This window comes from Mesoplodon densirostris, chromosome 4, assembly GCF_025265405.1.
Source record: "Mesoplodon densirostris isolate mMesDen1 chromosome 4, mMesDen1 primary haplotype, whole genome shotgun sequence".
Lineage (NCBI taxonomy): Eukaryota > Metazoa > Chordata > Mammalia > Artiodactyla > Ziphiidae > Mesoplodon > Mesoplodon densirostris.
This window is the reverse complement of record NC_082664.1, coordinates 120,153,410-120,177,435: the sequence shown is the minus strand read 5'-3', so window position 1 is coordinate 120,177,435 and position 24,026 is coordinate 120,153,410. Positions and strand designations below refer to the sequence as shown.

The window sequence follows — 24,026 nt, the reverse complement described above, 5'->3', positions numbered from 1 at the left end:
CAGCAACCTGCTGCTGCCCAACTGGGCTGAGGGCCCTGACCATGGGAACGGGGGAATTTGTCACACTTTCATGGGGCTTTGGGGCTCAAATTTCAGGTATGATCCATTCCAGGGGGAGAGCCAAAAAGCTCTCTCAGAGAGCTTTCTCTTCAACTCCTCATAGCCCAGTCTGTCTCTAGAAGAAGTCTGGGGTTCTGGGGCCTGCTACTCACCCCAAGCACCTTCCTACAACCCCCAAGTCTGCAGGGACAGTTGCCCCATCACCGTCCCAGAACTTGGAAGGGGAGGTGATTAGTTCAGATTCACCATGCTCTTCCCTCCCCCTCCTAGCAGGGGTGCCCTGGAGGGAGGTAAATGAGAAGGAAGAAAGGGCTCAGAAGGTGCTAAAACATGGTGCTATGGTAGTCAGGGAGGGAAGGGATAAACGTGGGACCAGAAGAAGGGCCCTAAATTCCCAAGAGAAGGATACCAGGGGAGGTGTCTTCTTCCTCCTCAAAGGAGAAAGGGTGTACAGTCAACAAAAGGGTGGGGAAGCCAGGCAGCATTAAGATGTGAGATTGGGGCTTCCCTGGTGGCGCAGTGGTTGAGAGTCCGCCTGCCGATGTAGGGGACACGGGTTCGTGCCCCGGTCCGGGAAGATCCCACATGCCGCGGAGTGGCTGGGCCCGTGAGCCATGGCCGTTGAGCCTGCACGTCCGGAGCCTGCGCTCCGCAACGGGAGAGGCCACAACAGTGAGAGGCCCGCGTACCGCAAAAAAAAAAAAAAGATGTGAGATTGGCTTCCAGTGATGGTAAAGACCCCAGAACAGAGGGCACAGTGAGGATGGTGCCAGGGCTGTGCTTGCTCAGTGGGAGGGAGGGAGGAAGGGAGAGGGAGCAGTCCAAACCAAGATGGAAGGGGTCTCTGAGCTGACCGCTATTTTCCCCATGGAGAAGAAGGATTTTCATAGAAAGAGTTAAACCCACGACGCTAGGAGAGAATTAAACTTTGGCCCATTTTTAGGAATCTATCCTCAAGTACCACTTGCATATATATGCAGAGAAGATACCCAAGGCTGTTAGTAATGTAAAAATTTGACAAGCCTGATATCCATCAATAAGCTTTGATAAGTCTACATGGTAAGGCACTATTCAGCTGTCACAAAGAATCAGGTACCTCCTTGTGGACTGGCACGGCAGAACCTCCAAGACATAATGCCATGTAACAATAACCAAGAATGCAAGTTGCAGAATAATACACACCTATGTTCCTTTAAACTAGGTATACGTATGTGTGTGTGTGTAAATACATAAAAAATGAATCTAGAAGACACACAGCAAACTGTTCACAGTGATCACACTCAGAGGAGGGATGAGTTTGGGGAAATGAAGGGAGATTTGCACTAGTAAAAACTATCTATTATCTATCTATCATCTATCTATCTATCTATCTATCTTTAGTAAGCAAAAGGAAAACATTGTAAGGCTGTGTTGAAGCTGCTGTGAGGAGCTGTGATGGCATCACTGAACTGTGTGAAATACATTCTGTCTCCTACCTAGTATTGCACATTCCACAGCCTCCCTTGAAGCTAGATGCAGCCCTGAGTCTAAGTATTAGCCAATAAGATGGAAAAAGAAATGTTGAGCATAACTTCCAAAGAGGTGTTCTTTAAAAGACAGGTGTTTTCTTTAGTCTTTCCTCCTTCTAACTGGCTGAAATGTGCTTGTGATGGCTGGCTCTCAAGCAGCCATCTTGGACTATGAGGTGAAGGTCATGAGTTAAATAGGATAAAGCAGTAAGTGAGCTGCAAAGACGGAGGAGTCTGAGCTAAGACCAGATCTTAGGGCTGGAGGAGACCTCAGAGACCCCTGCTCTACCCCTACTCACCCTCACATCCAGAGGAAACTGAGGACCAGAGAGGCCACATGATGTGTCAGGGGCAGTGACTGAGCTAGGAGTTTTGCCTGAGATCCCCCACCCCAACCCCACCCCACCCCACCCACATGCACACACAGAGTTCATGGTTCTTTCCCCAGAAAAATTCCTTTCCCAGAGCTTTAATGCTGCTCCATTCTGTGGCTAGGGGCCACCCTCTGGGGCCCAGTCTGAGGATTGGATGAAGGCCCCCAGAGTTGGTTAAGTGGTAGGCCTGGGACACACCTCCCAGCACTCTGATGAGAACACAGCAGAACCTCTGCCCACTGGTGGGTCTGTCAGTATCTCCTATTTGGCTTCTTTCTATCTCTCTGTCCTTCTGTCTGCCTGTCTGTCCCTGTCCATTAGCGCCTCTTTTCATCCCTATTATCGTCTCTCTGTCCGCCTCAGTCTGCCTGTCTGCTGTCTTTCTGTCTCTCATTCTAACTCTGTCTCTGCCTCATCCTTTCACTGTCAATCTCTATCTCTCTCTGCCCTTCCTGTCTTTCCCTTTCTGTTTGTCTCTCCTGCTCTTGTATTGTTTCTCCGTCTCCCTCGCTGAGCCTGACTGTGAAGTGCATCTCTCTTCCTAAAGGTTTTAGGCAGTACCTTTTCTTGGGTCATGTTGTGTGCTGACTTGGTGCTGCCCCTTGCCAGCGCTCCTGCCTCCTTTCTCCCCCACTTAACATGCTCTGGCCCCCAAGCAGGCTGGACGCCCTCTCAGGGGTTTGAGTCCTTGGAGCCAGTGGAGCAGCTGGGCAACTGGGCACAGAAAAGTCAAAAGTCAGTGCCGTTGATGCTGCCAGAGAGGCTAGCACCCTCGCCCTCCTGCGACCCCGGGAACTTCATTCTTTCTGAGCCAAAGCTGGCAGAGGAGGCTGTTGGGGAGAGCCCAGGGATCATGGGTATGGCCCTAGCTCAGGCTCGGCTGAAGGCCAGAGCCAGAGGGCTTCAGGGATGACCCAAGACTCTCCTGGCAGTGTTCCATGCTGGAGCCTGGAGCAAAAGACCGGGAGGGGAAGGGTACGAGACCTGGTGGGGCCGGAGGCATGGGGGCTGGATCAGCTGCTACTCAGAAGGGAGAGTTTCAAGGTAGCCAGGTCCCAGTCCTAACCCACAGTCAATGGAGGGAAGAAACCAGGCTTCTAATTTTGCATTTACCACTTACTAGCTGAGTGACCACAAACAAGGCCCTTTCCAGCTCTGGGCCTCAGTTTTCTCAGCTGTGCAGTGGGGAGAGACTGGCTGCTACGTTTCACTTTGCCCGTTGGAGTCTGGTCTATCATCCCATGAGCCTCTGGCACTGTGGATTTGAAGGGAATGGGGTGTGGACCTCGGGCAGTTCCACTGTGGAGGAGGGGAGGCTACTGGAGGGGAGCTGGGGGCTGAAATCCCAGTGTGGAGCAGTGATGATCGCTTGATCCCACTGGCCTGGGAATCAGGAATCTGAGGTCCAGGTCCATCCCTTCACTCACACCTGATCTCTCTGTGCCTGTTTCGCCATGTGTAACCCCATCTGGGATTAATAGTCCCAGCTCCCAGGCCTTGGGAGGATCCAGTGAACTCACAGATGTCCCTGCCATGAGGACTCAGCTCTGAGCAGAGGTGGCGGGTGAGAGAGGGGCAGTTGGAGGTGGGCCTTTGGGGATGAGGGTCTGAGGGCCCACAGGAGCCATGGGGGCTGTCAGCAGGGGAGGCTGAAAGGAGCTATTGTGGGAAGCAGGAAGGGGGCTCTCTGGGGCAGGCTAATTACAGGCCCAGGCTCTTCCAGACAAAGCCAGCAGCCTCTGAGTGGCCATTCTCCTGGAGAAGAAAGAAGACTTGAGGGCCCCATGAAGTCCTTTCATGCTGGGACTGCGGAAGGCGGCCTGGAAGTCAGCACTGTCGCCGCCTGTCTTCACCTCACACTCTGCCCCTCCTTGGCTCCTTCTGTGGGAGTCGGGACTCTTCCTGGAGTTTAAACCTTTTGAAAAACCACAGGAGGCTGAATCAGAGAGGCAGCTGGGAGTGGAGAGAACCCTGGGAAGGGAGTTGGGATCTGGTCCTGCTCTACTATCCCGGGCTCAGTTTCTCCATCTATAACATGGGGGAACTATCTGGTCCTGACCTGCTAAAATTCACTGAGGTGTCCAGAGACTTCTTCGGTGGAACTGAGGCCAGGCCCAGAGAAGCCTGAGCATCAGAACACTGCCTCCTGCCCTGCCGCCTACCCCCCGGCGCCGCTGCCCTCCCTCCTGGGCACCAGCCTGCCCACTGAGACACCAGGATGCATCTCTGAGTCCAAGTGCGAGTCAAAAACCCAAAATGGTCTTCCCTTCTCACAAACGGACTCGCAATGAAATAGCCTAAAGAACTATTCCTTATTCTTTTATGCACAAGCAAAAGCTGGGTTGGGCTTGTTGATCACTTCTCCCTCCCTCCCTTTCTTTCTAGAAGGCGTTAGAGGTCCCCCAGACACCTATCTCTTGCCCAGCCCTGTCCTGGGCACACAGACGTGATTCCTGAAGGCACCTGCAGTTGAGCGTGGGCAAGTTTGAGGTGTGTGCAGTGTGTGGCAATCGGGTGGAGTCACCAGCCTGATTCCAGAGGAGGAAGCTTTTAGCCAGACTGGAGGAGGAGTGGCATGACGTCAGGTGGGGCTGGGCAGTTTGGGCAGAGGACAGAGCACCAGCAAAGGCAGGGAGGAGAGACGGGGCTGGCCTGGCTTGGGGCAAAAGTGAGCCTTCCCCAGGACGTTATGCTGAGTGAAATAAGCCAGTCACCAAAGGACAAATACCATGTGATTCCACTTATATGAGGTGCCTAGAGTAACCTCATTCACAAAGAGAAGGTAGAATGGTGGTTGCCCGAGGCAATGGAGCGATGCTGTGTAATGGTGTAGAGTTTCAGTATTACAAGATGATAAGAGCTCTGGAGCTTGGTTGCCCGCGACAATGTAAATATACTCAACACTACCAAACTTGCGCACTTAAAAATGGTTAAGATGGTCGGTTTTATCTTGTGTATATTTTACCAGAATTAAAAAGAAAAAAATAACCAAACATACACACCAAAACATGAGCTCTGCCCAGAGACTGAGTAAGGGAGGGGAGGCTAGAAGTGGGAGGGGTGGGTCATCAGATGCAGAGGGCCCTCAAACCATGCTGTGGCTGCTGGCACAGTCACCTCAGATCCTCTGCAGAAAGCTGGAGGGAGGAAAAGAAGGGAGGAAGGGGGAAAGAGAGAAGCGTTGAGGAAGGGGCTCAGGATAAACCCTGAACGGTGGTGTGCATGGGGCCTGCTTGCAGGGCCGTGGGTCTGGCTGTAGTGCACAGAGGTCTGCCCGAGGGCGGAAGAGACTGGCTCCCGTCTTGTAACATCTCTGAGGGTCACTTCAAACATGCAAGAGAAGAGAGCTACTTCTACCGAATCACTGAGTCTCCAAGACTTTAGACCTAGCAGAGGCAAACCATGGCTTCCAGACCCAGGCTGGTTGGCCAGGCCCAGCTGTGGAAGCAAAGGTTTCCAGGTAACCTCTGCCAGCCACCCTCTTCCCAAAATGGCCAGACTGTGGCCTTTTCCAACATGACTTACAGAATTTTAAACCGCCAGAACTTATCTGCAAAGACTTATCCATCCAACTCCTACCCATCATACAGGTGGGTCCACTGATACCCAGAAAGGGAAAGGAATCTGCCCAAGATCACCTGCAAGTCAGGTGACTAGAACTCTGGTCTTATAAACCCTCTCTGCCTCAGTTTCTCCTTGAGGGACCTGAAGAAACTGAATTTTAATCATTGCAGAGAGAGCCTGCCACATATATCAGGACCCTTATCTGGGCTGGCCAGACCATCTTTAGACTGGTTATCTCTTACTTTTTGAAAATGATGCCTTCCAGTCAAGGTGACTTCAAATGAACTCTTTTGAATAAAATCTATGCTGTCCATAAATCTACTCTTTAGACTCATAACGAAGGTACAGAAGTCCCTAATAGTTTGTTTTTGTTTTTGTTTTTGTTTTTGTTTTGTGGTACACGGGCCTCTCACTGTTGTGGCCTCTCCCGTTGCGGAGCACAGGCTCCGGACGCGCAGGCTCAGCGGCCATGGCCCACGGACCCAGCTGCTCTGCAGCATGTGGGATCTTCCCACACGGGGGCATGAACCTGTGTCCCCTGCATCAGCAGGCGGACTCTCAACCACTGCGCCACCAGGGAAGCCCCCGTCCCTAATAGTTTGAATTTAAATCTTTGAGCCAGTCCCAGGCCACATTTAGTAGGGGAAAATGTAGATAGGTTTAGAATCTCTAGGTTCAGATCTTAGCTCTGTTTCTTACTAGCTACGTTATCTGAGATTCTCTCAGCTTCAGATTCTGCATCTGTAAGATGAGGATGATTATATCTATCTCACAGAGCCATATAGAGTGCCTGGTACCCGGTAGCTGCTCAATGAAGAGTATCACAAATGATGGTGATGATATTGGCTAATGATGAGAATAATGATGGTGGTATAGTGGTGATGGTAGAGCTGGCTCTTCCTGAGGAGTGTCCAGAATCCACCCTCTCCCGCTGGATATCAGCAAGACCCAAGATCAGGAAGGATAGGTTCCAGCTTGACAATTCTTTGGTGCGACAAGCTCTGGGCTCTCTGTAAAGTGAAGCTGTGCCCCATATTCTGCGTTTTGATTCAGAAGGTAAGCAAACTGGTTCTAGAAGCAGGTGCCAAGGGTATGCTCCCAGGGAACAGACACTCCCCCAACTCAAGAACTCTAGGGAATGAACAGGCATGTGGAGATAGGCTCTCCTGGAAATGGGAAGCCCTGATTACCCCATACCTGTGTGCTCCCCACACCGGTTCTCCTTGCCCCTGACCCTGCTCTAATTTTTCCATAGAACTTATCATCATCTAGCAGACATCATAGTTAACTTACTTTCTATATTTAGGGTTTACTTTTATCTGTCCCCACCTCCCTCTCCCACTAGAAGATAAGCTTCAGGAGGGCAGGAATCTTTGGCTCACTGCTATATTCTAGATGCCTAAAATAGTGCCTGGCACAAAGTAGACGCTCAATAAATACCTGCTGAATGAACGAAAGCTAAATGGGGGGAATCCATTGCTGCCTTTTTTCCCTGGGACAGGCCCAGCTTCCTGGCTTGTTACCTGGGTTCTCCTCAAACAAACAGAGAAACGTGGGGGTGTGGCCCTGAGCGCCCAGCATGTGGGCTTTCAGACTGGGCCCAGGCAGGGACGTGGCTGGGAGGGGCAGCGCTCAGCCCGGGGCTCAGTCCCTGACATGGGCATGGCCTTCAGGGGGCCTGAACCCTGGGTCCCTGCATCCGTGCTGAGCCAGAGGCTGAAGGCCGACGAAAAGACTTTGGACCTGGAATTCGAGGTCTTGAGCGTGGGGTTTATCGAGGAGGGCAGATACGCCCTGCGGCTGTCAGCTGAGAGGCCCCGGCAGGCCGGCTCTGGGGCTGGGGTGCAGTTGCAAGTGAATGATGGGGACCCCATCCCTGCCTGCTCTGCTGTCACTGATGTCGTTGAGCAGAAGGACCCTGGCCAGAGCCTCACCCTCACCAGGAACAAGTTTGTCTTTACTTTGCTTAAAGGTATGAAGTAAGGGTGGAGGCTAGGGAGAGACAGGGACCCTGCAAATCCTGCCCGGCCCCTGTCAGGGACTCCAGGGAGCCTCAGGGGAACAGGGAGGCGCAGTGGGGGAGCTCCAGATTGAATCCCAAAGCTCTGCCTGTGTCACTTGGGCCAAGTTGACCCTCTGTGAGCCCCTGTCTCCTTCAGTATGACATGGGGATGCTGACACTGGTCACCCAGGGTCGGGTGAGGAAGAAATGAAAAGACAGCTGAGGAATGGCTTTGTGAATTTGTAAGAGCTGAGCACACAGCAGGTTTGGGGCCAGTCCCACTGGCCATCACACTGAGTAGCCTTAGAGCCACTGGACTGTGGGTAGGCAGGGTAGACAGAGAGATGGAGACCTGGGCCCTGCCATCAGGAAGATTCCAGCCATCAGGTAGAGAGGCATGAATTCCAAAGAGAGAATAGTTAAGTGACCTGGAAAGAGCAGAAGATCCATGCCTAGACTGTGAAGACATCCAAATGGGCTTCCTGGAGGAGGAGGCGCGTGCGGGAACAGGGAACCTAAGTTCCAGACCTTCATGTGGTCAGAGATCAGAGTCAGGTTGAACTCCTCCCTCTGGGTGGCAGGACTCAGGACCACCTCACAGGCTAAGAGCCCTCCACTCCCCACATCAGTAAAGGGAGGGGACCATGGATGGGGCCTGAGAGGGCGTCATCCACAGGGAAACCAAGCCTGGCTTCAACTCAAAGGCCGGGCAGTCCGGGCTTCCCAAGGGCCCTGCCTGTCCTCCTCATCCCCTGGGGGAGGCAGAGAGAGACCCCAGAGACCACCTCTGAGACCCCCGTTCCCTACCCAGCTTTCTGCAAGAATGATGGACAGCACAACGCACAGCTGCGCCTGAAGGCTGACGGGGACCTCCGGAAGGGCGGCCCAGTGGGTGGGCAAGGCCATTTTTCCCATCTATCCGCGCCTGGACCAACCCCGAATGAACCTCTCGGCCTGGGAGCACGAGGACCCGCACCACTACTGCGCCAACCTGGCTCTGCTCCGGGCCAGTGCAGACCCCACGGCCTGCCACTGCGGGGGCCTGGCCTACAGGGTGGCCTTCCACATGCACCAGGCCCCTCAGCCTCCGGCCACAAACGGCCCTCCTAGCGCCAGCCAGCCAGAACCAGTGTCACCGCACCCAGAGCCCCAGCTGCCCAGGCTGCAGGTGGGTGTTCCCTGGGTCCCCATGAGGTCCTAGCATCACTGCTCCCCCGGGTAGAAGACCTGTGTCTTCGATAAGCCTGGCTGTCCCCACAGTCTTTCACTGAGCAGAGCAGCAGGACTTGCCAAGTTTGCCTCATTCAGTTCTAAGAACAAGCAGTCTGAGGGTGCAGCAGGGAGTCCCAGTTTGAAGGAGGAGACAGAAAATGGAACAAAGGCCACACAGATCAAGGCCATCACTGGGTAGGGTTTCTCTGCCCAGTGGGTGAGTGTGCCCTGAGACCCTTCAGTCCTCAAACTCACTCTCGCACGTTCTCACCAGGTTTTGAGGGAGGCCTGGAGTGACCGGGAGACAGAAGTCTCTCTGTGCCCACCCTCAAGCCCACCCAGCTCCCACCATGGCCAGGAGGGACTCGGCCCTGAACCAGGACCCTGGCAGCCTCAGGCCCAGGTGAGAGGGTCTAGTCCTTGTCCGACCTGAGGAAGGTTCCCCCACGCAGTAGTGTTCTGCAACCAGACAGTGTGTCTGGTGGGCCTCACAGACAGTATAGATAGACACTGGTAGAGCAAGCAGCCCATTTCACAGGTAGAGAAACTGAGGATCATCCCCAAGGATGCTTGATTCCATTTAATGCCAACAACATTTCCTGGGGACCTTAGTGCACAACAGTGCACGGAATCCAAAGCTAGGTCAAACCCCAGGTTCAAGGTGCCACCTGGCTTGAAAACAGTCTGGCATATTGTGGGCATCATATGGTCCCAAAAGTTATGTGCTGGAAGGAGAGCTCTGGTGAGGAAGTGTGTGGTTCTGATTTTGGAGCCTAGGAAAGGCTTTTCAGAAGAGATGTCATTTGAGGTGAATCTTTCATTCATTCATTCCCTCATTCATTCGTTCATTCATCCATCAAACATTTGTTAAGTGCTGACTCTCTCAGATCCCATGCTAGGTGGGTAAGATTTAGGAATGGCAATTCTGGACTTTGAGGAGCATATTCCAAGGAGCAGGGACCAGAATGAGCTGGCTGAAAAGGAAAGGGTTTGGCTGGCAGCAGAATGAGCTGAGGTTGAAACCAAAAGTTTACAGCCAAAGGTGCCTGGCTCTCCTGCAGCACAGCACCTCCACCCCACAGCGCATTGGTCTGGGCTGAAGTGGAGCCCACTGTGGTGGGCTGAGTTGGGCTGGAAGATGGCTGATGGATGGGAGAAAGTGGAAGGAATCAGGAACAGTGACAAAAGAGCTAGGTGGATATTCAATTCAGGAGGCAATGGGGGACCACCAGAGGGGTTTGTGCATGAGAAGGACAATCTGACCCGTGGTTTAGACAGAGTAATCTGGCAGAATGTGCCAGGAGAACTGGAAGGATGGACCAGGGATCAGGCACCGACTTCTCTTGCCCAGGTCTCAGTCTGTTACATGGACTGCTTTGGCCCCTGTTTATTCATTCATTAGTCAGTCGATCAACAAATACTTTTGACCACCTATTGTATGCCCAGCTCTGTGCTGGGTGCTGAAGATACAGCGGTGAGCTTGTGAGTGAGATGGATGATACCTGGGTTCCGACATGTTCTACAGTTTGTTACAGGACTAGATACGCAAGAAGCTCAGAGCTCAGGGAGAAGCAGTCCCCTGCTGTCTATGATGTCCCAGCATGCCCTGGCCACCTGAGCCAGGGGCCACGTGGACAGTTCTTTGTAGGCTGCAGCTCTGAATGCCTCTGAGGGAGGGTGGGACTGCTGCAGGGAAGGGGGACTGTGAGATGGCTGAGCCATCCGAGGCAGCTCTAATTTCTGTTATTTAATGCTGTCATTTCCCTGCCGTTCTCCCTCTTAAAGTGTCAGATGTCTGCTTCTACCAAGACAAGAAAATGGCTTTCAAGGGAGAGGAAAATCGCTTCCCTCCTGGGGGTGGGGTCAGCCATCACAGCCCTGACAACAGGGCCAGGAAGCCAGCGGGGAACAGACAACGGAGAGGGGTCCTTCAGAGAATGGAGGGGCTGTTTCTTTCAGCTCAGGCAAACTCATACAGCAGTTCAGCCTGAGGAAGCAGGGGGCACCTTTCTGGTGTCTTTGGAGGCTCAAAGACACAGCTGGTAGGACAGCACCATGACCAGGCTCTCAGCGTGGGGTGGGGCCGCAGGCTGTCCTCCGGGCCTGTGGCCAGCTCCCTGGGGAAGTGGATGTGGCCTAGAACCACAGGGATCTTTAAAACCATCCTCCCTCCCCTCCTTGCAGATAGGGAAAATGAAGCCCAGGATGGAAGGACTTAACCCAGCTCTCTTTGATTCTCAACTGAAGAGGAGGAGAAAGCAATCTTGGGGCGGGTGGGGCTGGTGAGGGGAAAAGGCGGTGAGCAGGACAGATGGAGAGGAGGGAACTGCATTCTTGAGTGTAGACCAACTTCAGCAATATTCAGTTCAAGGCCAGGAATGGATTTCTAGGCTCTAGATGCCAATGGATAGCCTCAAGGCCACCTCGTACAGGAAGCCTTCCCTGCATTGATTTTGTCCCTTCCAAACTAGCCTCGGTCCTGTCTGGTCAGGCATTTCAACCATTGAATCTATTCAATTTCAAACTTTATTGTAAGCTCACAAGTTGCTCTCCAACTTGTGTGTCCGTTTTTTAAGCCAGAACTGATGATAGTTATGGGTTGAGAGATGGGGTAAGTGTGGAGCCGGGGGGCAGAGGGCAGGGGGATTATTAATGCAGTGATCAAGAGTGAGTAGGGAACAGGAGGCAGGGCTCAGTGTGAAGCTTCAGTGACTGACTTTGAATCACTTTGCTTCTCAGCCATGGTCATAGCATTCCAGAAATCCTGGAGATTCTGCTGGGACAATGAATTCCCCTGAGCTAACATCTTCCCTTCTTCAGTACTCACGTTTCCTGTTATGTGTGTGGGGAGATAGGGAGGTGGCGGGGGTGGGGAGGGAGTGGGGGTTGCTGGTAGTGCGGGCTTATCCCCCATGAGTATTTCCAGCAGGTACTAACAGACTCCAGGGTAGAGATCATTCCCTCCGGCCCTGACCCACGAGTTGGGGGACTGGGCCGTGCAGGCAGTGGCTGGAGTGGGAAGTTTACTGTGCATGGGAGGGAATCAGCTCCAGGTTTCCTGCCTGCTGCAGTGTCCTCTACTGGCTTCCTTTCTGGGCGGAGCTCCACCAGACTCATCCTGTCCCTTGATGCTGCGTCCTTCGCCTCTTGGCAGGTTTGAGACCACAGGGCTGTGCCACCCCGGCACCCCCAAGGCCCTTTCTCCCCAGGGCAAGAGAGAGTTTATCTGACCAGAATGAGGGTGACCTGTCCAGTGCCGGACAGAGTAGGTCCCCCAAGGATGAGGGAAACAGCAAGGTGCAGGCCAAATCTGGCTGCTGAACCCTTGGGGGTGACTCCCGCTCAACTCTTTTAAGGGCATATGAGGCCTCCTGGGGAATTACGGGGCAGGGGAGGCCACAACAGCTTTGGGCTGGGAGCCGCAGGGCCCTCAGGGGCCGCAATCCCTCCTCTACCTCACTCACCTCTCTAAGAGATCCTGAAGGTATAAGGACAAACTCCTGCAGGGCAGCGCCCTTTACGAGGGAAACTGTGGACTGGAAATTCCCAGTCAAGAAATTTCGGGAAACATGAACTTTAAAATTCCTTGCTGGTAGCTCTGTGAGCCATCCTGGGGGCTCCTTCTTGCTAGGCCCTGAAGCTTCCTCCCACGCGGAAGGGGTGGGGGGAGGGGAAGGAGGGGGCGAGGTGGGCTCCCTCCCCTGCATTTACCTCTTGCAAACAATCGCAGTTTTGTTTCAAGGAAATGATTCTGTTCCCGAGGAGCCTTTTAAATGATGCTTTCAAGGGTCTTTTTTTTTTTTAAATTCTTTCCATTTAAAACATTTTTTTTTTTTGCCCTGGAGGGGAAAAAAAAAAAAGAAGAAAAAGCTAATAAAGCAATCACCAAATGCTGAGCACCTGGCTCTAATCCTTCGGATTCTGATTGTGGCTTTGGCACCAACAGGCGGGGGGGGGGGGGGGTTCATAAAAAGGAGTGCAGGGGAACGAGCAGTCAGTGGCTCTCCTGGCGTCCCTGCTGCCTGCGGTCCCCGAAACTCTGTCTCTGCGTCTGTGTGCCTTTGTTCCTTCCTTCCTCCCCTCCCCCACCCCCTCTCTGATTCTCTCCATCCTTTTCGGGTCCCAGTTCTGGCTAGATCTCCAGACCCGCACACTTCCATCCCCAGGTGTCTTTCTGCCTTCGGGCCAGCGCACTCCAGGCCCTCACTCTCTTCCCCTTCCTGCTCTGCTTTTCAATTCATTCTGCCTTTTATTGCGCACTATTGTATATACTATTTCTGTTTCCCTGGAGATGCGAACGGTCTAAAGGCGCACACACTGTTGGATTTCATTAACATTCCTGCCCGGTTCATCTGGGGTGGGGGTGGGGAGCTGGCCTGGCGGGGGAGCTGGGTACTTCTTTGCGCACGCCCCTACACCTCAGTGCCAGACCTTCAGGGTCAGTGTCGGCTTCCCTCCTGTATCCAATCTCATGGTGTAGGGGGATGCCCACAGCCCATTTCACAGGTGGGGAAACAGAGGCTTGGACTGCTACTAACAAGGTGCGAAAGGTGAGAACAGGTTAGATCAGGACTGCTAACCCCCTCCCAAGCTAATGCCCCAGTCCCTCAGTATTGGGGGCCCAATGTCACCCTTCCCCCTCCCTTCCTGTGCTCCATCACCTACCGAGGATGTGAGCAGGTCAGCTCCTTGCAAATGAGGCAGTTTTACGGGCTTTAGAAAAACACTTCAATTGTTCCCTCAATTACCCCGAGTGGATTGAATATATTAATCTCTCTCTTAACTCGAGTGAGAGACTCGGCTGCTGCCCCTCCCCCAGCCACCAGCACCCCTCCACAGGCACGTGCCGGGGTGTGACTCCCAGCCCCCACTCCCCTGGCCTGGGCCCCAGAGCAGGTCAGCCTGGGTCCAGGCAGCATACTTCTGCTGTGCCTAACACACACACACACACACACACACACACACATATGCACACATATACACACACGCACACATATACACACACACGGCTGCTTTACATTTCTCTATCAATTCTCATTGATTTTTCTCCTTTGCTGCTGTTTGGAAGAGCCTTTTCCTTGTGTAAACTCAATCAAGGGGGGAGGGGGGTGGGAGAGGACTGAGGGCGGCTCCCCCTTCTGCTCCTGTGATAACTGCCTCCAGCTTAAACACACTCTGCCCCAGGCGGCTGAGCTCCCTTAAAAGCTACCTGAGGTTTCCCTTTGTAGCTCGATTTTCTTTTATTTCTGGGGAACAAAGGCACTGTCAAGACGTTCCCAGAGAGCGCTGTCACCCATGCAGGGAGGGGTGTAGACCCATCACCAGTCGCCGAGGAGAGCTAAGGCTGGCAGGAGAGGCGGGGCTGGCCAGGGCTCGCCCGGGGGTTGGGGGGGGGGTGAGGGAGGTGGCCAGACCCTCCTCTGGAAGAGAAAGGCCCTTGGCTATTTGTACCACAATGACCCTGCAAGCTACCTGCTGGCCCTTCTTGCTCCTGGGTGGCCCTGAAAGGCTTTCTGCCCACAGGGGCCTCTGAAGGGCCTCAAAAGTCCCTGGACATAGTGGATATGACCTGAAAATATGTAAGTTGGGGGGGGTCCCATATTTATGTCCTTGCCCGAGCCAGTCTCTTCACCCCGCCTGCCTGATTTCCAAGTCTCTATATATGCCTTTGGAGTCGGTGCCTAGAGCTCAGACGGGTGGGTTATAGGAGAGTTTGGGGTTCAGCCAACTTGCAGTGAGAGGCAGGTACAGTGGGGTCAGGTGGATCTGGGTTCAGATCAGTCTCTAACATTTATTTAGTAGCTGTGTGACCTTGTGCAGGTTATATAACTTCCCTCAGCCTCCATTTTCACATCTGTAAAGTGGGGGAGGACAATTCCTATGCCCTCTGTTGCTGGGAAAATTAAATGAGCTGGTATACGGTTAGCCGTGCCCTGCAGGCAGGGTTTAATAAATGCTCTTCTAGTAATGAGTTGGGATGTCTGTACTAGGCAAAGCAGATGCGTCTGGGCCTCAGTTTCTGCATCTAGAAAAGAGGGTAGCTCCTGCTTGCCTAGCTGGCCTCCCATGGGAAGGGTGTTGGGAACTTGTGAAGCCCACTGTCTCTGGGACCCGGGTACCAGTTTTCAGGGTAGAGAAGGCTGGGTCAGCCTGAGCGCTGGTCTGGGAAGAAACTCCATTAGCAGATTGTTGTATCTGAGCATACCAGATGGCCCCGCTGCCCCTCCCCCATCACTGCCTTCCCCCACCCCAGCCAGGGGCTGCCGCTCACTCACACCTCCTGGAGGCCCTCTGTGTGTGTGTGTGTGTGTGTGTGTGTGTGTGTGTGTGTGTGAATGTGTGCTATGTGTGTGGTGAAGGGGAAATGGAGAGGAAGGGGGTACCCGGCTCTGATGTCCTCCCAGCCAGCCCAGGCCCAGCAGCTGAGGGGCTCCGGGGTGGGGGTGGGGTGGCAGGGGGGACTATGGTAGCCTTCTCACCTCCAGAAATTACCTTCATGTGAAAGGAGGGAGGAGGGGCAGGAGGGTCCAGTTGTCATGCCTTTTAGGGTCATCTTTCTCTCTTCTCCCTCGCTCACACCCTTGGAAAGTAGATGTTCCCCCAACAGACACTCGGGAACACAGCCACTCGCACAGACGTGCAGACACACAAGGACACACACATGTTGGATATACACAAACCCACCACATCCTGGACATGCAGAGACCCACTCCCCACATCACAATGATAGATTCACACCAACTCATTGACGGACATACATGAGGCACACCCCCTCCCACACACAGACCCATACCTCCTTGGGACCCTCCTGGCTTTATCTCTGTACAAACCCTCCAAGTGCAGCCTCTAGCAGAGGAGAAAGAAGCTTTGGGGATATGGCATGTGTGATGTATGAGGTTAAATTAAAACCCCGTGTGAAACCAGTCTTTAATAACTGGTCTCTAGGACTTCCCTCGTGGCACAGTGGTTAAGAATCCGCCTGCCAATGCAGGGGACATGGGTTCAATCCCTGGGCCGGGAAGATCCCACATGCCCGCGGAGCAACTAAGCTCATGCACCACAACTACTAAGCCTGCGCTCTAGAGCCTGCAAGCCACAACTACTGAAGCCCGTGTACCTAGAGGCCGTGCTCTGCAACAAGAGAAGCCACCGCAATGAGAAGCCCATGCACCTCAACGAAAAGTAGCCCCTGCTCACCGTAACTAGAGAAAGCCCATGCACAGCAGCAAAGACCCAACGCAGCCATAAATAAATAAATATATATTAAATAAATAAATCAGTAAATAACTGGTCTCTAATAAAACAGCGGATGGGGGAGGGCAGCAGGGAAAGAAAGCTGACAGTACCCTGTTGGCCTGCCATGGCCCTGGTGAGGGGTTGGCCCGTCAGCTGAGACACCCCAGCCTGGGTCCCCGGCTGGTTCTGCAGAGTCCCTGGGCTCAGGCGCAGCTGAGGCCAGCAGGATGGATGGAGGATGAGTCAGGGGTATCCTTTCTCTACCTGGATCTGACAGCCTGCCCTTGGGTCCAATGGTCCAACCTCCCTTGGCCCACAGTGATCATCTGTCCATCCAACCATTCATCCATCCACTCCCCCAGCAGTAAACAAGGTAGCTGATCTCCCAGCCCTTGGGGAGCCACCAGGCTAGGAGGGGAGAGGAAATAGGAGTTGGAAGACCATGACTTAAAAAGCTCACTGTGAGGGCTGCTGGAGCTTGGGGAGGAAGCGATGGGCATGAGCTGGGTGGTCATCAAGGACTCAGTCTGCCGTAGGAAAGCCAGTTCTGACTGGGAATCAAAAGACCTTGATTTAGGACTCCATTTTGCAGTTGTATAAGAGCTGTATGACTTTGAACAAATCACTTACTTCCCTGGGCCTCAAGTTCCTCATCTGTACAGTGGGCAGAGCAGTACCCACTGACATGGAGGTTGTGAGGGTCAGGTGAGGAAGAAGGTGGAAAATTGCTTGGTTCATTAAAACCCACCTCACAAATGGGGAACATCTGATCCCTGCCTCAAAGAATGGGTGCGATTCCAGTAGGGACTGAGGGGAGTCGTTTTCAAGCGGAGAGAACAGGGTAAGCAAAGGTGTGGGAGCATGAGGTGTGTGAAGGAACAGTAAGCAGGGAGAAAGGATGGAGTGGAGAGAGCATGTTTGTGGGATGAGGAGTTGCAGGGGATGCCGAGGGAATGGAGGCTCCCGGGCTCTGAGCCCTTTGCTATACCATTTGCCCAGGCTGCTTGGAGCCAGGCTGGCAAAGGGGGGAAACTACAAAGCCCATTAGAGCACTGCATGGGTCTTGGGAGGTGGGCAGTTTAGCCTTGATAATGTCCATTTTCTAGAGCAAGAAACTGAGCCCTTGGGAAGTAAACCATTTACTCATGGCTTCCTATTGACTCAGTAGCAAAGCCAGGCTAGAATCCAGGTCCCCACCATATATTTTGCTTTTTCTGATACAGTAATCAGCACAGAGGAGGGAATGACTTGTAGTGTTCTTTCCCAGGGAGATCATTCTTCAATGGGCTTTCTAGGCAACATGACAGGCTCATGGGCAAGCATTTGGGGCAACAGATTTCTTCTTGGTGGCCCCATCTCACACCAAGTCCAGCCCAGACAGATTACTCAGTGTTAAGCTGACCCTAACAGCAATTGCTCATTGTTGTGCCGGGTGGTTTGGGAGCAGGACTGGGGATGGGGTTGGGGCTGTCAGTGACTCAGAGTCCCCAGGCAAACCCCCTGGCCTACTGGAGTTGGCTGATGCCACTTAGAAAACAGTGTTGCATAAATAGCCCCAGCACAGAATTAAGCCCTTACCCACCCTATCTGAGGAGTGAGAGTGAGTCACTGCCAAGAAGATGCTGTGGATAAACATCGACGACGCTGGATTCAGGCATGAATTCAGATCCCTGCTCTGCCTCAAACTTAGTGTTCCTGATCAAGTCACTTCACTTCTCTGACCCTCTGTTTTCTCCTCTGTAATATGGGGATAATGATGCCTACTTTGCAGTGTGATTATGAAGATTAAATGATATGCTAACCTGACCGCATGCAGTCCAGGAGCCCTTCCTGGAGGAGAGGGGATTCCAAATAGATTCCAATTCCAATACGGATAAACTGGAAGGCACCACTGGAAGGATACAGCTTCGGGGGCAGGAATGGGACACACATCCGCACCCCTTCTATCCCTGCAGGGAGGTGTGTCGATTCTTCCACCCAAGAATTATTTGTTAAACCCCGATTCTCCTCCAGGCCTGGCCTCTCAGAGTCCTCAGGGAGATCAGACACCACAGTGAGACCACTGCATTCACGGGTACAGGAGGGGAAGCAGCTGGGCTTAACCTGGGCGAAAGGGTGAATGTTCTCCTTTAAATTCCTGCTCCGCCACCTTCCAGCTATGGGACTTCTTCTCTGTGGCCCTCTTTCTTCACCTATAAAATGGGAATAATGACAATAGTCCCCTGACAGAATTGTTGAATTGAATATGTAGTAAATTTAAAGAACACACTAAATGCTCAAAAACTTAACCTATGATTATTATGCGGAGTGAATGGCAGCCTGCCAGATAAACAAGGGTTGGGGGGCTACATTCCAGGCAGAGGGAACAGCCTAGGCAAAGGCCCAGAGGCTTGAGAGGGCATAGTTTCTTTGGGGAACTCAGGGAGGTAAAGGGTGGTGAATGCGGGGGCAGGTGAAGGGCCAGGCCTTGGGGGCACATCCTCCTCAGAGGGAGAGAACTGAGTCTGCCACCCCTGCCCCCCAGCAGGAAGCCTCCCTTGAATCACTGTCGGGAGGTGGTGGAGGCTGGGTGGAGCTGAGGCCCGCGGGTAGGGATTGTTGCGGAGGATATTATTTTAATCTTCCTCTTAAAGCATAATTGCTTTTTGTCGGTGGGTGTTCCGGGACGCGCCTCCCCACAAGAATGCTTTCCAGGCTCCTCTCCTCCAGGAAGACAGGCAGGGCTGGGCCAGCTCCATGCTGCATTAATACGCTGCAAATGCGATTTCATGGCCGCAAATGAGATTAGGGCCAGAGGCTCTGCTCTCTGGTAGAGACGGTGGGCGGCCGGTGTGGACGAGGGGCTGGTGCTGAGGAGGGAATGAAAGGGAGGGAATCAAGGGATCCCAGCAGGTAAAGCCTGAATAAGCAGTTTCTTGTAACTGGAATTCCTCGGACCTGCTGGCTCATTCCAGCTGCAGAGTGGGCCCTGAGGCCCCATGCTGGGAGTGGGGTGCTCTGGGCTGTCCCCCCACCCCCAAACTCCCCACAAGCACCTCATTAAGGGAGAGGGCTGTGATGACAAATGCAGGTTCTACAGCCACATGGCCTGGGTCTAAGCTTGGCTGTTCAGCTCCTGGTACCGTCTCCGTTTTCCCATCTGTAAAAGGGGGTTACAGTTGTACCTACCTCACACGCAGTTGTGAGCACCGAGTTAACAAATGTAAAATGCATAGAATAGTGCCTGGTACATAACAAGCGCTTGTTAATTGTTAGCTCTTCTTATGAGGTTCACACCAAATATTCATGCCCGAGTAGGGGAAGAAGGCCCCTGAGGGCTTGTTCTCTGGAAGAGAGAGGGCTATTTGGGGAGCAGGCATCACTGTCCCAGGCTGAAGTGGGGGCATCTGGGGAACTAGCAGGGAGGAGGAAAGCATCTGATGCTAACGTCATCCCTCACTCATTCAATGAGCACCCACCTGACACCAATTCTGTACCAGGCAACAGCCTGGGCCTTGGGGACAAGGCATCACCAGGCACAGTCTCTACCCTCAGAGGAGACAGACCCTCTCCGCGAAAAGTCAATAGTGGGTCATGAGCCAGGCCAGGGGGAGGCCCAGGGTCTACGGATCTGATGCCCCTGGGTGGAAGTGGAGGCAGTGGGGGAAGGTTTCAGGGAAGATTTGCTGGAGGTTGTTCCATTTGTGTCTTGAAGAAACACGATGAATTATTCAGGCTGGTAGAGGGAGGACAGTCCAGGCAGAGCTTAGGTGAAGGCCAGGAGGCTGGAGAGACCAGAGCCCTTTCAGGGGACTGCAGACGTGTAGTGTGGCTGGAGCGTGGGTGTGAGGCAGGGATCGACAGCAATGAGGCTGGAGGGGCTGGGGCGAGCCGACCATGAGGCTCCTGAGAGAGTCAGCGTCTCTCCTGAGAGCAGTGGGGCCTACTGAAGTGTTTATCAAAGCAGAGGAGGAACTTGGTCAGACTTGCGGGTCAGAAGAGTTGGGGTGAGGGAACTGGTTGAACCTACTGCCCCCCCAAGGCCTCTCTGCCCTGAGTGGACCCCTCGACCTTGGCAGGGTCCCTCTTCCGCCCCCCCCCCGATGGAAGGGAATGGCAGGTCGCCTTCCCTGCTTACCCCTTTATTCAGTCCTTTGTTAACGAGTTATTGATTCTGCAAAAGAAAAATGCCCAAAAGCCACGTTGCTTCTTTAGCAAAGTGATCCATGGTGCGATGATGGGACCTGGGCTGCCCCAAACGAGAGCTCTGGTTACCAATGCTGAGAGGACTCCTTCAATGCGGTGATCAATAAACATGCCTGCTGAGCTAAGGGACGCGGTGACAGCCAACAAGGAGAACAGCATATCCCTAACAATCACCCCAAGTCTCCCGCTGCACAGCTGGGGCCGCAGGGGCTCCAGATTGGCACAAACTGGCATAAACATGGGGGAAGCTCGGTTTTCTGGGCCACCTGCCATGTGCCAGGCATCCATTCTCTCACCTGATCCTCACCGCACCCCTGCAAGGTAGATATTCCTTGCTGCTTTGCAGATGAGGAATTGAGGCCCCAGCTGGTCAAAGGACTTGTGCAAATGCTTGCTGCTGGGGCTGGAGGAGCCACAGTTAAAGCCTCGCTTGGCGGATTCCAAGCTGGTTGATGGTGTTTTTTGCTGCCCAGTGTGATGGTGCTGGGCCAGGCTGGTCGGTCAGTCCTGAGGGACAGAAACGAGGCGCAGTGACAAGTTTGGGACTATCAAGTACGCCATGATGGAGGCACACGCATTAGGCCCAGCAGCCACTGACTGAGCAGATCCAGGTCACCTCTGCATAGTAGGGCACCAGAGGAAGGTCAGAGGGCAGCCGCCCAGTGCCTCCAGGATCCACCACCCAGAGAGCAGACAAGCTGCATTGAAGAGGCTTAGCTGGAACTGGGAGCTTGATCCCAGGCATAGCCCCCAAGCACCAGGACTCCACCAAACAACACTGCCACCCATTTGTGCTGGATAGAATGGCCTCCTCTGGACACCCCAACTTCTGCCCTGGTTTACAGGGACCTGGCCCAGCCGTGCCCAGTGAGCCCCCAGGATGCTCCACCTCTCTCTCCTTTGACTATTGGTGTCTGTGGACAGCACTGTCACAGAGCAGCTCTTTAGCCCCATTCAAGAGGTCAGGTGTTCTCATCTCTGAACTTGACCTTTTACGTGTTGTCCCAGTTTTAGGAGTGAAGGATGGAGAGATGTGACACCTTGCCCTGGGAGTAAAGGAAAAAGCAATATGCTTTGGTGGTTATGACCGCAGGCTTTGGAGCAAGCAGATCTGCATTCGAATCCTAACTCTGTTGCTTCAAAATTTGGACAAGTCCCTTCATTTCTCAGAGCATCTGTTTCCTCTTCTTTAACATGGAGTAAAAACAATAAGTCCTGGGGCTGTGATTGAGAGGATGAAATGAGACAGTGAGGTAAACTCTGGGCACAGCGCCTGGCACAAAGTAAGAGCTCACTCATCGTTAGCAGGGTGTGAAGATGTGGAGGTGATGAGACTGGTGGCAATACCAGGGTATTTATCAGATGAGCGCTCAGGCCCACAATGAGGGGCTCACGCAGCAGGTGCATCAGTTGAGGGCCTTGTAGGAAAAAGAAGGCATTCAAATTCTGTCATTTGAGGGGAATTTATTAGAGGGGCTATTTGCAAAGTTGAGGGTCATGTTTAGGAAGAACAAGAGGGACAGTGTAGTCCCCTGGGGGCTAGTAAGTGAGAAGAGTCATCACTGACTCTTAGACCTGAACAGGCAAGAGGGGGAACGATGACCTGGAGGGTCAGCTGTATGGAGAGTGCTGCCTGCCAGGCAGGGTGGCCCTGGGGAGAGGGACCAGCCAACCCAGAGAACCAGCCAGGAGGATCTTCCTAGCTCTCTGATGGCCCTCCCGTAAACCCAACTCAACCAGAACCCACTGAAGTGGCCACATGGATCAGCCTTCTGGGCACAGCGCAGGGTGGAGAAGAGGGAGAATGGATGTACGGTTCAAATGGGAGCCGCCCAGCACCACAGGTGACGGGAGAGGACCCTCCTGCCACACTCACCTGCTCCCCAGTTGGAACACTCTCAGAGGAAGCCGGTGGCCCTGTCCTTGGGCTGCTTCTTTGGTGTGGGTGGGACTAAGGGCAGGAAGGAGGACAGGCTGGAGGGAACCACAGAGAGAGGGGCTTCCGGGTGCCCCCAGCAGAGCTCTGGCTGCAGTGACTTAAGCTCAAACTCTGCCCAGTGCCTTAAGGGGTAGGGTGTGAACTGGCCCCCAGTGGGAGATGAAATTGAAGCACACGGCAGAGCCAGTCCTCCCCTACTCACCCCCAAATCTCTCTGCAGAAACTCCCAGGTTGAGCCTCAGCTGATGTGAGGTCAGAGCAGCCCCTGATGACCTTGACCTAGCGGGCTGTGGATTCACCACTGTAATCAGAGGAGTGGGCCCTCCTGGAGTCTGCCATCCTTCAGCCAATGAGTGAGCATCTGCTGTATACACTGCTGGTGCTGAGGGGAAGTGGCATTTGGAGCGTAGAGACCCTCTAAAGGAACTGCCTTGGGCTTCCCTGGTGGCGCAGTGGTTGAGAGTCCGCCTGCCGATGCAGGGGACACGGGTTCGTGCCCCGGTCCGGGAGGATCCCACATGCCGCGGAGCGGCTGGGCCCGTGAGCCATGGCCGCTGAGCCTGCGCGTCCAGAGCCTGTGCTCCGCAACGGGAGAGGCCACAACAATGAGAGGTCCGCGTACTGCAAAAAAAAAAAAAAATTAATAAAAATAAAAAAAATAAAGGAACTGCCTTGACTGACAATGCCAGTAACTCGGGGAGGGGCAGGCGCTTGACCTCAGGTTTATTTCCTATCGGGAGTGAACTCACAAACACAGGCACAGGCAGGTGTTACCGTGGACAGAGGACTGTTCAGAGCAGGAGAGAAGGGGGGTCAGGAAGGCTTCCTGGATGAAATGTCTTGAGCTGGACCCTGAGGATAAATTGGATTTAGGTAGGAAGGGAGAAGAGATTTCTGGCGAGGGGGCTGCCTGGAGAAAGGTGGCTGTGGGCATGGTCTTGGAAGCTGGGAACAGAGTGGGTCTGGGGAAGAGAAGAGGGAGGCTGGGATATTTGAGGTGGGGGTGAAGGCTCAGGCGGTGGGGGGAGACTGCAACCTGCAGACATTTCTCCCTTTTCTGGTCCATTTCTTCTGGGGACAACCTGCCAAGTCCAAGGTTGTTTAGCAGGGAAAAGAGCTAACATTTCTGGAGAACTTAAATGAGTATCAACACTAAGGGCTTGACCTGCATTGTCTCCTTCAGTCCTCATGGCTGCCTGGTTTCCCCACTGTATAAAGAAGGGAACCAAAGCTCAGAGAGGGTTAGTATGTGAACCAAGATCACACAGCTATTGGCTGCTATTTACTACAAAAATCACACTAAATTTCCACCTCATCTATACCTTCCCTTTCCCAGAAGCCCAATTCAACTGCCCAAAAGAAATGGAGAGAAAGTGATGGGGGTGGAGAAGTGGTGGTGAAAGAATGGGGGAGGCGGAGGGGGAGGCTCTTCCCGCTGCCCAGCAAGCCCAGTACAAAGCCAGCAGAAGAAGCAGGAACCCCTCCTTCCCCAAGAGCCAGCCTCAGATCCAGTGCGCAGTGACTGTGGGCTCCCTAATGGCTGTGTTTAACCCCTGGCCCTACCGAATGATGCAGTACCAAGTGTTCTCTCCTGAGGGAAGGGGTTGTGTAGGGTTACTTATTAGCCGTGAGATCAATCATTACCTGCTTCCCCTAACAGTGGAATCTCCTTGAGTCATCAAAGCTTGGGGCTGGTGCCCTGGGCAGGGGAGCAGAAGGTCTTCTGGACATTTGGGGAGCAGGTTCATTTCCCTTGGCTGGGGGAGGCGGAGTTCCCCTTACTGGGAAAGGGCAATGAGGCAGGTAGAACAGCGCGCGCGCGGGAGCGGGGTAGTTAGGTAGGAGAGCCACATCCAGTCCCCAGGCTGATGGCCGTCTCACTGGTGAGGAGTAAGCAGTTCTGGAGGGAAGGTTAGTGTAGCACAGGAGTGAGTGTCCCAGGGGGC

At 53.5% G+C, this 24,026-nt stretch overlaps 1 protein-coding gene across 1 annotated transcript in view; it reads left to right on the top strand.

Moving 5' to 3' along the window:
- Positions 1 to 7,168: 7,168 nt before the first annotated feature.
- Positions 7,169 to 24,026, top strand: part of CCDC33 (coiled-coil domain containing 33) — a 118,502-nt gene continuing 101,644 nt past the window's right edge. Inside the window, 3 exon segments of the mRNA XM_060096108.1 lie at positions 7,169 to 7,478; positions 8,320 to 8,362; positions 8,364 to 8,637. Coding sequence (XP_059952091.1) covers positions 7,169 to 7,478; positions 8,320 to 8,362; positions 8,364 to 8,637 — 627 coding nt within the window.